Raw genomic sequence first — 15,097 nt, 5'->3', positions numbered from 1 at the left:
GGGTGAGGGAGGGGCTGGAAGAGAAGTGAGCATGGCTATAAAAGCGTACATGAGTTATATTTATGGTGATGGCAATGTTCTGTATCTTAGAGCACTGTTGTATTATAATATGGTTTTACAAGATACTACTATTGAGGAAAAGTATAAAAGGGATACAGGATGAATCTGTTATTTCTTATAAGTCCTTATGAATCTACAATTATCTCAAAATAAAAAGTGTACTTATTAGCTTAATTAAAAATGAAGTTCAGATTCTCTATGGAGAAAATGATAAAGCCTTATTAAGAAGCATTAAAGATGATCTAAATAAGTGACAAAATATGTAATGTTCATTGATTGGAACACTCGGTATTGTAAATATATCAGTTCTCCCCAAATTGGCCTATAGGCTTTAGTATAATTCAAAATAATTTAAGTAACTTGGGCAATCTATTATGACTACTTTACTATCTCCTCCTGACTCTCTGCTTTCTTGCTCCTTTTGTTGGCTGCGAGACAAACATGTCTGCTTTTGAAAGCCTGACAAAGCAATACAAATGATGGTGTGGTTACAAAAATTCATATAGTAGTTTATCTACGTATTCAGAATACCAGTAGCACTTTGCTTTCTAAATTCACAAGTTTTTACTGCCATGATCTTCTGTATGCCTCCTTTTCCCTAATTTCAAAATGGGAATTATCATTAAAATAATGCAAAAACCACAGAAAAGGCTTATGATTCCATGCTTTATTATATTTTAATAGCATTTAATAAGCATCAGTTTTCTGGTGAATTCTGTTCCAGGCAGTTGTTTATATAACAAACATCTATTAATCCTCAACCATGATTTCTGGAATAAAATGCTTTGAAGCATTACGCCCCACCAAAGGATTTGGAGATAAAGCAAGGTATTTTTCATACATGAAATAACTAGTTAAGCAAAACAGGTATATGACAGTAGAGTATACACTATATACAAAATACTGAAACATAAAGAAAGGGGGTAGCTACTATGGGGTAAAGCTAACCAAAGACAGCTTATTAGAGGAAGTAAATATTGAACTGGATCTTAAAGCAATCAGACATACATCTTCTGAAATTTTTTACTATTCCAGTGTTTTACTGATTTGTAAATATTGACTATATTAGGGCACAATGTCTGTGTGCCTCTGGCCTATCACAACCTCTCTTAACTTTAGATTTCTTACCTGGAAATGAAACTGTTGAATAAAATTTTACCCAAGGTCCTTTCCACATCTTTACCCTTTTATATTTGGTATGTTTCTATCTGCATCTAAATTTAGACCAAGCCAACTACATCTTGGGAATACAAGCTCTCGAACAATTACAGTTAAAGTTTTCTAGAGTTCTCAGTTCTGACACTTATCTAAACCTCTTTTGATGCTAGCAAATTGTATTTACTAGATAAGCACAACATTTTATCTAAAGAGATCTGGAAGATACTTTGAGTATTTGTCAGTGCTTATCAACTAGTGGCTAATGGACTGCGGATCATCACCTCGTCAGTTTTTTGAAGAGAGCAAGAAAAACATTCTACTTCCCTCAGCTTTTAGTTATAGCGTATACAACTGTCATTATATTCCAATTTTAGACGAATTTATTTCTTAACTCCAAAAGCTAACATACACTTCAATGTAAGGTGTATTTATCAATCTGCATTCAAAATGAATAAAGTTTGACCCCTGCCTCTTCAAAACTTCAAAACCAGAAATGATAATTTCTTCTCTGGCTGAACTTCAGAATCACAGATGTCCAGTACCTGAGGTTTTGAAAAGGTTTTAAAAATGTCAATTGAGCAGGTCCTGGGAGGATAGGGGATACTTACAGAAGAATTGAGAAATAAACTCAGAAAAGAAGTCTGGAACCAGAGAATGAAGAGCTTTAAACCATATTAAGCAATTTCTACTTGATTTAATAGATTATGGAGAGCTATTGGATATTTTTGAACAGAGAAAGAGGCATGTGACACAAATGATACTTTAGAATTTTTCATCTGGTAGCAAGTGAGGTACAAAATAGAGGAGGAGAGGTTGAAGGCAATGAAATGAGTTAGGCGGAAGTTTCAAGATTCTAAATGATAGGTCATTAAATCTAGAGTGATAACAGAGGGATTAGAAAAGGAGAAGGAGATTGGAAAAACTTTGCTAAGATGTAATTGTTGGGATTTGGTAACTGCATCAGGAGACCACAAACAAGGGAGGAGAAAAATCAAAGATGGCTGAGAGGCTTTGAGCTGCAGTAGTTAAGAGAATGTTGTGTCCATTCATAGAAATGAAGAACTCTGTGGAAATGCCTGTGTGGAGAGTAAGCCCAGCAGTCTCCTCTGGACTGCTTGCAGAAATGGAATGCTGTGACAGCATATTCGCCTTCCCAGTACCTTCCCACCACACACAACAGTGCTTCTAAGGGCTGAGAAAGCAGAGTTATCAGCATAAATCACAGGAGCAAAATTGTTAGGAAACCGTTTTTCCTAGTTCAACTCCATTTTGTATTCAGTTCTTGGAAATACTATTTTATTAGTCTCTTTCAACTCTTACTGCATATTACTATTACTATATCATTAATTTATTTATGTGAACTATCAGTAAGTGGATTTTATATTCCAAAGAGTGTGCCCCAGAGAACGCTCTAGAGGTGGGTGGAGTTGATAAATGCAATCAGGATAAATGTAGTCCTTCATTCTAACTCCCCATAATCCATCCACCATTCACATACCAACCTGTCTTCTTTTTTAAAACACAAGTCACATTTAATTCTCCTCTGCTCAGAACTCTGCAAACAGCTCTTTCACTGCACTTGGAATAATAGCCAAACCTTTCACTATGGCCTTCGATACCTGCTGTGGCTTGGAGGCTGCCCACCTCTGAATCATCTTCTACCACTTCTCCTGACCCACAGTGCTCCAGTCACTTTAGCGTTTCAGTTCCTCAACTGTGACAAGCTCTTTTCCTCCTCAGAGCCTCTGCTCCTGCTCCTCCAGAACTCTGCCGACTGCACTCTGCCCCCAGACCTTTGTCTGCCTTGCCCTTCAGGTCTCAGGTCAGAAGTCTTCACCTCGTCTACATTGATGACCATCTCTCCTCGTCCCACCACATCTTCTTTCCTCTTTCTCTTCACATCCCCTTGCTGTGTTTTCTTCACAGTGTTCTGACTCTCCGAAATTATCATGTTCGCTGGTTTACTTGTTTATTGTCTGTCATCTGCACTAGCAATATGCTACAAGAGTGGTGCGTTTATTTATCTTGCTCACCACTGCATCCTCAGCCCCAAGAAATAGTGCCTGGCATATAATAAATACATGTATGAATGTATGAATTAATCAATCACAGAACCTCTGGAAAAACTATCTGCCCACAAAATATATCATTTAGAGTAGACTCCACGTTTGAGAAAGGAGGACCACAAAAGATTTGGATATTTGAACTAGTAAATGGTTTGGTTTGGTTTAGTTTGGTTTTGAAGTAAGGAAAGTATTTTGCAGTTCATTCTCTCTCTCCCTCCCTCCCTCCCCACTCCCCAGCTCCTCACCTTCCCCTGATACGTGCAGAGTCAAACTAGCAGCCCTAAGTCATTGATATCTATCTAGTAACAGACAGAGAAGACAGGAGAAAGGAAAGCCTGACAAGATACCTGTCAGGTTGTACCAGCCCTGCTGGGCAGAGCACTGTTTTAAAATGGAGTCCAGTAAAGCTCTTTGCTGATGATTGTGTTGGGAATAATAGAATTAGGAATCTGTACTTATGGAAATGACTATATTTTTGGTTCTTTGCATTCCCTTGTTCAGGGCTCTATCCTCTTACAATTCCTTAGTAAAATCCTTTGGAAAATGACAAAGAGAAACTGGAAAAAGGGAGCGTTTGCCCAAACCTAGGTTCAAATTTTAAAGGGAAACAGTATCCCTGGAGGTCAGGCCTTGCGGCAACAGTAGGAGTGTTACATGAGACAAGAATTAAAACCAAAGAAAGCACTTCTACACCGGCTGTCTGGGTTTGATAGGCAATTGAAGCAATAAAAATGTATCCATTTTTTATTGGTTAAGCGGTTGATTAGAGAGAGAGGTCTTCTAGGTTTAATATCAGAGACCCACAGCTACTGCAGGCTGTCTACTCTGCCTAAGAGTAAGTTTGCTGCCTAGAGTTGTTTCCTGGGTCTTGAGATGCCCTGTGCCGTACCCAGCCCCCACCTCACCCCCAACTCCCCTTCCATAGATGAGAAATCTAGAAAAGAAGGTGAAGGAAAGGACAGGATGCCCAGAAGCTGCATGTGACCCAAAAGTTTCTAACACTGAGTTTATGTCTTTGTTTCAGCCTGTCTCTTATTTCTGGTTAAGCTTGACAACTTGCCTTCAGGTCTCAACACAATTTCAGCTTTAACTGTATTGCATTTTCCATGCAATGCAAAGAGATTTGCCTACTTCTTACACAATTTAACAAGGCAATGCAACATGTTTACTAAGCTGCTCTTGGCATTTCCCTCACACGGTCCCAATGAACAGCTAACTCCACTCCACTTACTACTCCCAGCAGTGGCTGAGTCTCACACTTTCGCCTTCTAACTTGGGAGAGTCTCCACTAGGAGCTCTTCTCTGTTCAAATATTGGTAAGTTGTGGGGGGCGGGTGGTTAATGATGTTCTTCTTAGAAGCTCTAGAATTCATTTTAAAATGAATTTTAGTAGTTACATTTTATTTCTTTTTAGAAGGCACATTATTTTTCAGTGCTCTGGTATTTCTCTAATTCTTTATAACTCTCTAAAAATAACTGCTGGTGAGCTCATAAATTCATTAGTTAATCCCAGTGGGACTCAATAATGCATATTACAGACCTCTTGATTTTTATAAATTAGATTTTCTCAAGAATTCCCTTACCTGTTATTATCAACATAGCTATATTGACAGGGTCTTCATTACTTCCTAATTGCCCATATTTCTTTTTCTTGTTAAAGATCAATTTTTAAAATCAAACCTTGTCATTTTGAAGGTATCATAGACATGTTATCTTGTTAATATTAATGTTTCATATCTTTCTAGGTTTTTTTTTTCTTTCCCCCTTTATCTTAGGAAACAAAATTTATTCATTACCTCTTGCTTAAAAAAAAAAAAACAAACCCTTTTTGGTGGGGGAGGGATTGGGGAATGTCAGTGAGAGAGTAGGGGCACTTGCTAGTTTCCCAGGCCCCAAAACAAAGACATAAAAATTATATTTTGTATTCAAAAGTGACTCTGTCAACAGTTATATTCCCTATTCTAAACCAGACTGTAAAATGTAAATTATGCATAGATTGTTGAAATTATTCCATGACCTTTTGGTCTAGGACCATGTAAAATAAGGTGACTAGCAATAATTAGAATAGCAAATAGCTGACCAAGAAATTCTTCTAAATTATCTCTTTGGTGAGAACTTAAGACTGCCCATCATTATACTAGTAAACCTCATCTCTGGCAAATTTGATGTGTGTGTGGTGTGTGTGTCCGCACATGTATACGTGTGTGTGTGCAATATCACTTAAAGAATGATTATTTGCTTTCCCAGAAATTCCTTCACTTTATTAAAAGATTCATTGAAGAGGTAAATAACCCACTTCTTCCTTTAAAGAAATTCTATTTACAGAAATTCTATTTACATATAAGTTTTTAAGACATCTACTGCATAAAATGAGGTACAGCTTCAGACTAGTCTACATCTGCCAAAGTAAACATCAGGATTTTGGCTGCTAACTCACTAGCATATTTTGGCATAGTTTTTGCCCAAAAAAATGTAAGCACTAAGATCAAGTGAAGAGGAGTGTGGACAAGGCAGACTTGTAAGAAACACTTGGATTGAAGTCATCACAGGAAGAAGTAAAGGAAATAGACAAGACAGAAGATACAGCAATGTTTTCTTCTCTCTTACCCTATTCTTTGAGCGTTCCACTCTCAGTGCTATTTCCAACCATTTTTGTTTAATTTCTAAATGCTATTATATAAATGTAGCCTCCCTCTTTCTCAGTTCCATTACAAGACACTTTTTAAAAATATATAGTCTTTGGGGAAAACAAATGACACATTTTAGCAATTTGATCATTCTCATATGATTTACAGTCTCATACTTCATACTTTAAGTTTCTAATCCTTTTGACCATTTGTGCTATCTCTACCACTTTGAAATTTGCTACAATTCATTTTTTTAGAACAAGAATAGGTAAAGGATAAATATTCAGTGTAGTATTTTATGGAGGATCCCCTGTCCCCTGCCTTTTGGTTATTTCACAGTGAATAACATCATTGACAAACAATATTTATGGAAGAAACATTAAGAGAAATAAAAGGCATTTTCTACTCTGCATAGGATGAAAGAGATAGAGTCGGGTTCAGATTATAGGGAAAATTAATCTCTAATATAATAAAAAAAAGAATTAACTATTCATTTTTATTTAAGCTGACACTTGGATCATCTAAATATCTCCCCTAAAACAAATATTATGTAGTGCTTTTACTATCTTGAAATGAATTCTAAAGATAACATGATCCACCTACTTTAAGATAGCTAAATTATTATAATGCTCTAGTTAACACATAGAAGGAATAAAAGAAAAGTAGCTCATAATAAAAAATAATATGCATATCAATATTATAAGTGCTCTAGAAAATCTACATAAGAAGGCATAATACAGTAGTCAGATACTTAGTTCTGTACATAAAAGTACCGTGGATTCAACAGCTACAAATGCAGGGTAATGTGGGTGTGCTTATCAGTGACTCAAGTTTCATGGGCAGTGATGCCATCAGTGATGAGATTTTTCTCATATGGTAAATCATCTTGGAAATTATATAAACCACTGTTGCTTATTAATATTCTGAACAACATAAAGTACAAAATCCCATCAATTTACATGGTGTCGGATTCCTAGAAAATTCTGTATATGTTAAAATGATGCCAAAAGTACTCTGAGAGTATTGGTTAAACACATCTACATTCTAAGCCCATATAATTATAAACAGGGTTTTCAACGACATGAATAGCTGGTGGAACATTTGAAAACCATGGTGGGGTGTGGGGGAGGGGGGCTACATGCCTCAGTCAGTTAAGCATCTTCCTTTGGCTCAGGTCATGATTCCAGGGTCCTGGGATCGAGCCCCGTGTGGAGCTCCCTGTTCAGTGGGGAGTCAGCTTCTCCCTCTCCTTCTGCCCCTCCCCACCATGTTCATGTGCTCTCAAATAAATAAAATCTTGGAAGGAAGGAAGGAAGGAAAGAAAGAAGGAAAGAAAGAAAAAGAAAAAAGAAAAAGAAAGAAAGAAAGGAAAGAAAAAGAAGGAAAGAAAGAAAACCATGTGGGATGCAAAACAATTCTTCATTGTGCTCTACTGCCCTGCAAATTGCAGGATTTCCAGCTTCCCTGGCCTTCTTCCTCTAAATGCCAATAGTTCTTACCAATCATCTTGACCACCAAAAATATCCCTACAAATTTCCAGAATGCCCCAGGGGCCACTACCATGCCCGTTTAGAATCACTTATTGAGACTGAACAAAGACACTTTTTTGTAATGAAGCACTGAGACCCTGTACTTTTTATTTTGATACTGAATTGATTCTATGGAGTAGGAAACTGAATTTGCCCCAAAGGTGAATTATCCAGAAAGAACAAACCTGCCAATCCAAGAAGATACAAAAATCTTTCCCTGTGAACATGGCGGGTATTTAATATGGGAAACCCTTTACTCCCTATACTGTGGGAACCTCTCTAGATTAGGGGTCTGAAAAGTGGAAACAAGTTCATAGTCCCTAAAAAGAGGAGCTTTTGATTTGGGTAAAGTTGTGCTAGAGGAAAAACTAGGAATCATGTTTATATCCTTCAAATAACATGGTTATGTTATTTTGAAATGATTTTCCATATACCTACACATTACAGTTTCTCAATATATGGCTGCTTTTTTTATTGGCCTATATTTTCCACTTTTATATCATTTTATGAATAGATAGTGTAATGGTCTAGTGTTTCTGTCCTGATGGAATAATTTTTCCTAAAGTGGTGTATTTTTTAACTACTAGAAAGCTGCTCTCAAAAGTTTCCATTCTCTAAGCTTTGCTATGGGTAGATATTCATATTAATTTGTAAATTTTTTCATTGAACTTTGGCTCTGACTTTTCAAAAATGGTCTCCAGACATGTTCTTGAAATGTATATATGCAGCCCCAGGTGGATATACAATTACCTAACTTCCAACTGCTATTTTAATAAAATTATTAAAAACCTACTTTGAAAACTTTTGAAAAGAAAGCGATTTTTGTATAAAATATTCACTTTACTACTCCTTAGTTTAGGGAGAATTCTCCCACCCCCACTCAGTTCTCTATAGTTCAGTTTCTAACCCACTTTGCTTATTACCTTTACTCCCAGCAGTTTCCCTTCCTCTGACAGAGCACACATTCTCATTATTTATACTCTTAAATTGCAGGGGTAAATGTTGAGAGCCAGTGCAGGTACTCAGTTATCTCAGGGACTTTGGTCTTTTCAGCCCAGGACTAATCAAGCAGAGAGTAATCATAAGCTAAAACTAAAAAGCCTTTGTAGTGATTTTATCACCAGGGAAATTTGTTCATCCTTCAGAAAGACTGTCACCAGGAAAGAAAAAATAAAGGAGTTAAAATTGCTTCAGACCATTGACTCCTTAGGTCCCCCTAGATTCCTAGATTGAATTGGTTTTCAAGAGGTGGGAGGAATTATTAGAAGAATTCCCTGAGAAAGCTTACAAATTGATCATAGCCTTGGTAACACTAGTAAGTGTAAGTGTGATCACTATGGAGGAAATGCCAAATGAGTCTGGAAGCATGGGAAATGAGAAGGAAAAGAAGACAATTAACACCTTTTTTTTTTTCTTTCTTTTCTTACTGTTTTTGGGGATGGGTGTTGCCATGTAGTATGCATCTGAGAATAGTCTTTCAAAAAGAAGAAAAATCAATTGATTTTTTTTTAAAGATTTTATTTATTTATTTGAGACAGAGAGAATGAGAGAGACAGAGAGCACATGAGAGGGGGGAGGGTCAGAGGGAGAAGCAGGCTCCCCGCCGAGCAGGGAGCCCGATGCGGGACTCGATCCAGGGACTCCAGGATCATGACCTGAGCCGAAGGCAGTCGCTTAACCAACTGAGCCACCCAGGCGCCCCTCAATTGATTTTAAAGTATCTTATCATGGGGCACCTGGGTGGCTTAGTTGGTTAAGCGACTGCCTTCGGCTCAGGTCATGATCCTGGAGTCCTGGGATCGAGCCCCACATCGGGCTCCTGGCTCAGCAGGGAGCCTGCTTCTCCCTCTGACCCTCTCCCCTCTCACGCTGTTTCTCTCTTGCTCGCTCTCTATTAAGTAAATAAAATCTTTAAAAAAAAATTTAAGTATCTTATCATAAGTGCAGTTAGTTATTATTGAAATGAAACTAGATTTGCAAGCACCATAGAAATAGGAACAGGAATTTCATAAACCTATCCAGAAACTGGGCCCCTTTCAAATATACCCAAAGTAGGTTTGTCTGAGCCTATCTAGAACTGCTTAATTGGGTTTGGAGAATATAAATGCCTCCAAATTCAAAAGAATTCTTTAAGATTGTCATATGAATAAATCAGTGGAAAAATAATAACAATACCTGGATGTTACATATATTTTAAAGAACTTGAAAGTTTGCACACCTATTGATGCGGGCAGGCATGTAATTTTTTTATTCCCCAGAATTCTAAGAAGACTTCTCAAAATCAAGGCAAGGCACTTTAGAATTTGCCAGGATAAAACTACACTCCTCTCTCTCTCCCATTGAGTAACATTGAAATTTGCCCAAAATGAGTAAGCTGATAAAGAAATGACCTCATTTTTTAATCTGAATACGGTAGTGTTGGAGGATATTTCTCAAGGATATGACTTCAGTACTGGATCATAGTTTCCAATGCAGGTTCATAAGGTCAAATTGCAGAGAAGAGGATAGAGAGCATCCTTGTGAGGGCACCTGTAAAGAGAGGGGTTCTCTAGTAGGGCCAGCTCCCACATCTAAGTCCCATGCACAGACTGTAGCTTTCTGCTCTCTGGTCGACTGCAGCCATAGCATCCTTATTGTTGTAACTCCCAGATTGTGATACTGTCACAAAACTGTTGCTAGGCAACAAATGTGGTTACCAGGTCTCAGCGAATAGCTGAAGGGGAAAGCAAAGTGTTGCACCATTGTAGAGTAACCATAGCAATGACCTACTATTACAGACTAAAGAATTATCATTAACAATGTTAAAGTATCAGACAGAGGCCCTGAATCCCAAGACTTCCAGGCAGTATCTCTCTGCATAATTGAGTGATCTAGGAAAAGATTTCAGCTGTTTCAAAGCTATTCACTCATTATTTCTATGGCAGAGTCTTCGTTATTATTTTTATTTTTTAATTAAAAAATTGTTATGAAGAGACTGGTAAAATAGTATGTTATCACAAGGAGTCGAAAGCGATTAATACCCTCATCTGTTCTTATGACTACATCACTGTTATTTTTTTTTGCCTGTGTTAAACTGAAGGGAGGTTTGACTTGAAAAACACTGTACATCAGTATCAAATTTAGCCACAGAAAGAAGCTGTAGTAAAATAAAATAACCCTGTAAAGTGACAAACTAAACCTGTATTTTCTTTTCTTTTTTTTTTTTTAAGATTTTATTTATTCATTTGAGAGAGAATGAGATAGAGAGAGCATGAGACGGGGGAGGGTCAGAGGGAGAAGCAGACTCCCTGCCGAGCAGGGAGCCCGATGCGGGACTCGATCCTGGGACTCGAGGATCATGACCTGAGCGGAAGGCAGTCGCTTAACCAACTGAGCCACCCAGGCGCCCTAAACCTGTATTTTCTAAGTTCAATTCCTCCTGACAAAATAAGAGGCCTAAATGCTCTTTTTGTAGTCACCGCTTTGAAACACTTTTTTTAGCTTTTCTAAAACTGTCCCCTAAAATCTTTTAAAATGTAGCCTCCTAGGACACTTCTGGGCACAGTCTCTTTTTTAATCTGAACCTTCATGAAGCATCCCATATAATTTGGTCGCGGTGACCTCGCTGAGACAAATGATGTCTAACAGCACAGCTTCCGAGAGAGGCAAGAAAAATCCGATTTGTTTTATTCTCTTGGGAAGCGAGAAACGTGGGTGCTCCGGAGTGGGTAAAGAAGCCGGATTCCGCGCGCAGGGGAAACCAATCCCCGCGCGCGCGCGGAGCCGGGGGAAGTGGGTGGTTTCGAGGCGGGAGAGGGAGTGGCCCTTCCCTCCGAGCGCCTCGATTGGCCCGGAGGGGCTGAGGCCCCGGGGCCGCCTGGCCGCGCCTCGGGCAGGCCGCGGGGGGCGTCCCAGCCGCGTCCTCGCGTCAGGGGCGGGAAGGGAGCTCGGGCGGGAGGCGGCGGAGGTCTCCGGACGGCCGCCCCGGGCGCCGCCGGCAGAGATGCGCGGGGAGCGGACGTGGACAGCCCTCGGCCCTGGGAGCAGAGTGAACCCTCGGGCACAGGTGTGGCCTGGAGAGGCCGCGCCCGGGGTCTGGAGACGCGCGCCGGCGGGGGAGCGGGCGCCCGAGCGCGGGCCGAACGCGGAGGACGCGGGCTCCGAGGGCGGGGCTCGGGCTCCAGGGGCGGAAGACGGGCGGCCTGTGCCTTGGCACCGAGCGAGGCCACCTCGTAACCGAATCTGTGTTTTTTTGCAGGCACCGACCGTCACGAGCTAACTTCCTGGAAGAGCTTCCCGTCTATTTTCAAATTCTTTACCGAAGCCTCTGAGGCAAAGACCAGTTCCCTCAAGCCGGCTCTGACGCGGCGCTCCCACAGAATAAAGCACGAAGAGCTGTAAGAGGAGGACGAGCGAGACGGGGGAGGGGAAGCCAAGGCACCACACTCGAGCATGCATCCACACGTCTCCTAACTGCTTGTCGGCGAGCAGACTCCCAGCCCCTCATTAGATTGTTTTCTTCCTAGAGCACAGGGTCGTGATATATACATCTAAATAGCGTTTTGCATTATTTCTAGATGAGTGCAACTGTCAAAGCAATATGGGTTCACTGGTCGTGCTTCCTGCGGGCTGAGCTCGGGCTTCGCGCTGCCCGTCAGCGCGCAGATTAAGGCTGACAGCGCCCTGCTCGGCGCGGCCGGCGCGCCTCTAATTGCCCTGACGGAGCCCGCGCCGGCGCTGCGGGGCGAGCGGCGTCTGCGCGGTCCTACCGCCCGCTGCAGCGCAGCCGTCTCTGGCACCCGCCCCCGGCCCCCCTCAATCATGTCCAGGTTTTTTCTCCGAACAGAAGCAAACTTTTATTCTAGATTTCAAACTTCCATTTTAGGTAGGTTTTCCTCTAAGAGCCTCTTCGCATTTTTTTTTTTAAAGGAAGCCCCCCCCCCCCCAACCTCCCCAGAAAAGCCAAATTTTTAAATTCAGAACGTGAATGCCGTGATGTGCTATGTCGTCTTGGGAGTGCAAATTGTTCTCTAACAATCTATTTTCGATTCGAGACCAGAAGAAAAACTTTGCGTGAAAATCTATGAAGTACCGATGACACATTACCGCTGAAAATCCTTGCCATTTTGAATACGAGATTTTACACAAGTCTCGAATTTCAGAAGATTGTTTAAACCAAAACGTAATGATGAGCAAATCTTTTAAGTTGTGAAAGGTCCCGTTTTCAATGGAATTTCCAACTTTATCATTAGAATTGACTTTACTTTTTAAATGTATAATGTGTATTGAGTGGCATTGTAATTTAGATCACACACTTGTTTTGCTTTTAAAATCCTAATGTGCAGAAAGTTTGTTGTTGTTGTTGATAATCCTAACTAGCATGATCTATTCTGAGCTTTCATGGAGTTAGACCTTGTTAGGGATAGTATTTATTGTCATTAGGAAAATGAACCTGTGTGCTGTTCTACCTTTTCCTTCTGAAAGGCTTAAGTGGAGCTAAAATGATTCTTCTAGGTTTCTGTTCCGAAAGAAAGGGAAAGAAAGACCTGGTGTGAAAGATTTTCTCCTCTCAATACAATGGCATAATTTTTAGTAGTCCACTTCCTCTGTAGGGTTTTGCCCTACGGTTTCAACAATTACTTTAATCCAGCTAATATCTGGCCAACACTGTGAAATATAAGAGGTAAAATAAGTTAAGATTTTGCTGACTTTTAAATTCAAATATTAAATCTTAACATTACCAATTTTTAATTACTTGAATTTAATTACCTAGTAAAGTTCTGTTTGTAGCAGATGATGGTCTGAATTTAATATTTTTTCATCCTTTTTTAAAGTATATGCAACAACATGCCTGCCTTATTTGAGGACGTGATAAAATGTACCCAAAATGACTTAGAACTGTCTGACTCCTCAGAAAAATAACTTAAAATAACCACCTCATGGATGAGATGTTTTTATATTATGAACCGATTTCAGCAAGTTTTAAAACTGATAATATCTGTGTTTGGTATGTAAGTACAATAATTCGTTCTTATAGTTTTAATGATGGCAAATTAAAGTGATCTTTTTTCAGTGGTCATATGTACGTATCTTTTGATAATATCTTAGCAGAAACAACACAGGACAAAAATCAAAACGTCATTTTATCCACGCCTGGATAACTTAATATGTGTAACCCCAACAATGTCAAGCATGTTGGTCTGCAATCTTTTCCGTTTTAGAAGTAATGGTGAACTGTATGCAATAATGGGACCTTCCTTTGAGAGGATCTGAAAATTGATGTGGATTGAATATATTTTTCAGAGTGTTATAAATTGTTTGGTGTTTTGACTATATGAAAGTATTCACAGGAAAACTAATTTTATGTGTTTTTTTTTAATCAGCACTTGTGCAGTGCTAAATTTCTGAAGCTTATGCACCTGAATTAGAGCAAAGTAAATGTGCTCAGCTTAGACACCAAATCACTCCTATTCCTTCTCTTCGTTTTTCTCACTCCTCTTTTTGAAAACCTTTACTTGCAACTAGAGTGAATCACTGTTTAATTGCCTTTAATACTTTAAAACTACTGGGTTGTTAGCCTTGTTTAACCATCTATAGAGAGCTATTTGCAAACTTAAGCTGTGCAAATGTAATTTCTACTTGTGGATCTGAGCTGCAGCAACCCGGAGAGAGCTAGGCAAACCATCCGAGACCTCCAACTGATAAGTGATAAGATTCCTTGTAATGTAGGATTTTTTTTTTTAACCTGTTGATTATGTGTCTGTTGGTATAAATGTAGTAATATCATCCACCTCAATTTTCCTGGAGTAACAACAATAAGTTGGTAGTAGCCCGCCTGCTTGGAGGTGACAAGTGTTAACAGTATTTCTGCTCTGATCTTCTTCCCATTTTGGTTTCTTTAGACAGGTCTTTAGGAGAGTAGTGGCTTAAAGTTAGGATGTAGATTTTTTTAAAATTATATACTCAGTTCTTAGAGCAAATGGAATGGGAAGGAAGGAGTTGATAAATCTGAGATTCAAAATAGTCCTGTTAAAACTTAAAAGCGAGATACTGGCTCTAGAACTTTATAAAGGTATCTAACCATGCAGCCGTTAAAAGTTTTCATGGATATTTGAAGGGGGGAGAAAATCTATTTGTAATAATTGTTTTCTTAAGTTTCTGCCTTGTGCTTCAACCTGGATTGCATTATTGTTTATACAAAAAGAAAAGTAAAGCACAGGAGTTTCATATATATTTCTGTTTATCATTTTAAAATAAAAAACAATTTTCCCAACAAGCAGCGGTGTATTATTCTTGCTCAGAAGTTCATTTATTCGTGTACAGAGGTTAATAAAAGCAGAAACTTGAATGATGGAACAGCATTCATCAATATTTTAAACCGTATAGCTGCTTTTATTACTATTACTGTTGCTGTAAGGTAACACCCTAAATTCACTTGATTACTTACTGTTTGGCTTGAACCTTTCACAAAGCCAGTATTTTTTTAAGGTGTTTTGTTTTTAATATCTAAAATATCCTTAGCTACAAAGAAATTTGAACCCATTGTTAAGCTATGATTTTATAAAGTACACTTTAATATACTGTAAAGAAATGTGTTTTCCAGAAGGAATCTGGTGACATTACATTGCTCCCAAGTCCCTATATAGGTCCTTGATGTTTACATCTAATCTGAAAATAT

The 15,097-nt window shown here is 39.1% G+C and overlaps 1 protein-coding gene across 3 annotated transcripts in view; it reads left to right on the top strand.

The window, feature by feature from the left end:
- Window positions 1-13,494, top strand: part of FAM172A (family with sequence similarity 172 member A) — a 406,595-nt gene extending 393,101 nt beyond the window's left edge. For all 3 annotated transcript variants that reach the window (XM_021701780.2, XM_021701773.2, XM_044917026.1), the window contains one exon: window positions 11,678-13,494. In XM_021701780.2, coding sequence (XP_021557455.1) covers window positions 11,678-11,820 — 143 coding nt within the window. In that variant the 3' untranslated portion in view covers window positions 11,821-13,494. The remainder of the gene's footprint in view (window positions 1-11,677) is intronic.
- Window positions 13,495-15,097: the final 1,603 nt, after the last annotated feature.

This window comes from Neomonachus schauinslandi, chromosome 7, assembly GCF_002201575.2.
Source record: "Neomonachus schauinslandi chromosome 7, ASM220157v2, whole genome shotgun sequence".
NCBI lineage: Eukaryota > Metazoa > Chordata > Mammalia > Carnivora > Phocidae > Neomonachus > Neomonachus schauinslandi.
The sequence above is the reverse complement of the archived record's forward strand: the minus strand, read 5'-3'. Positions and strand labels throughout refer to the sequence as shown.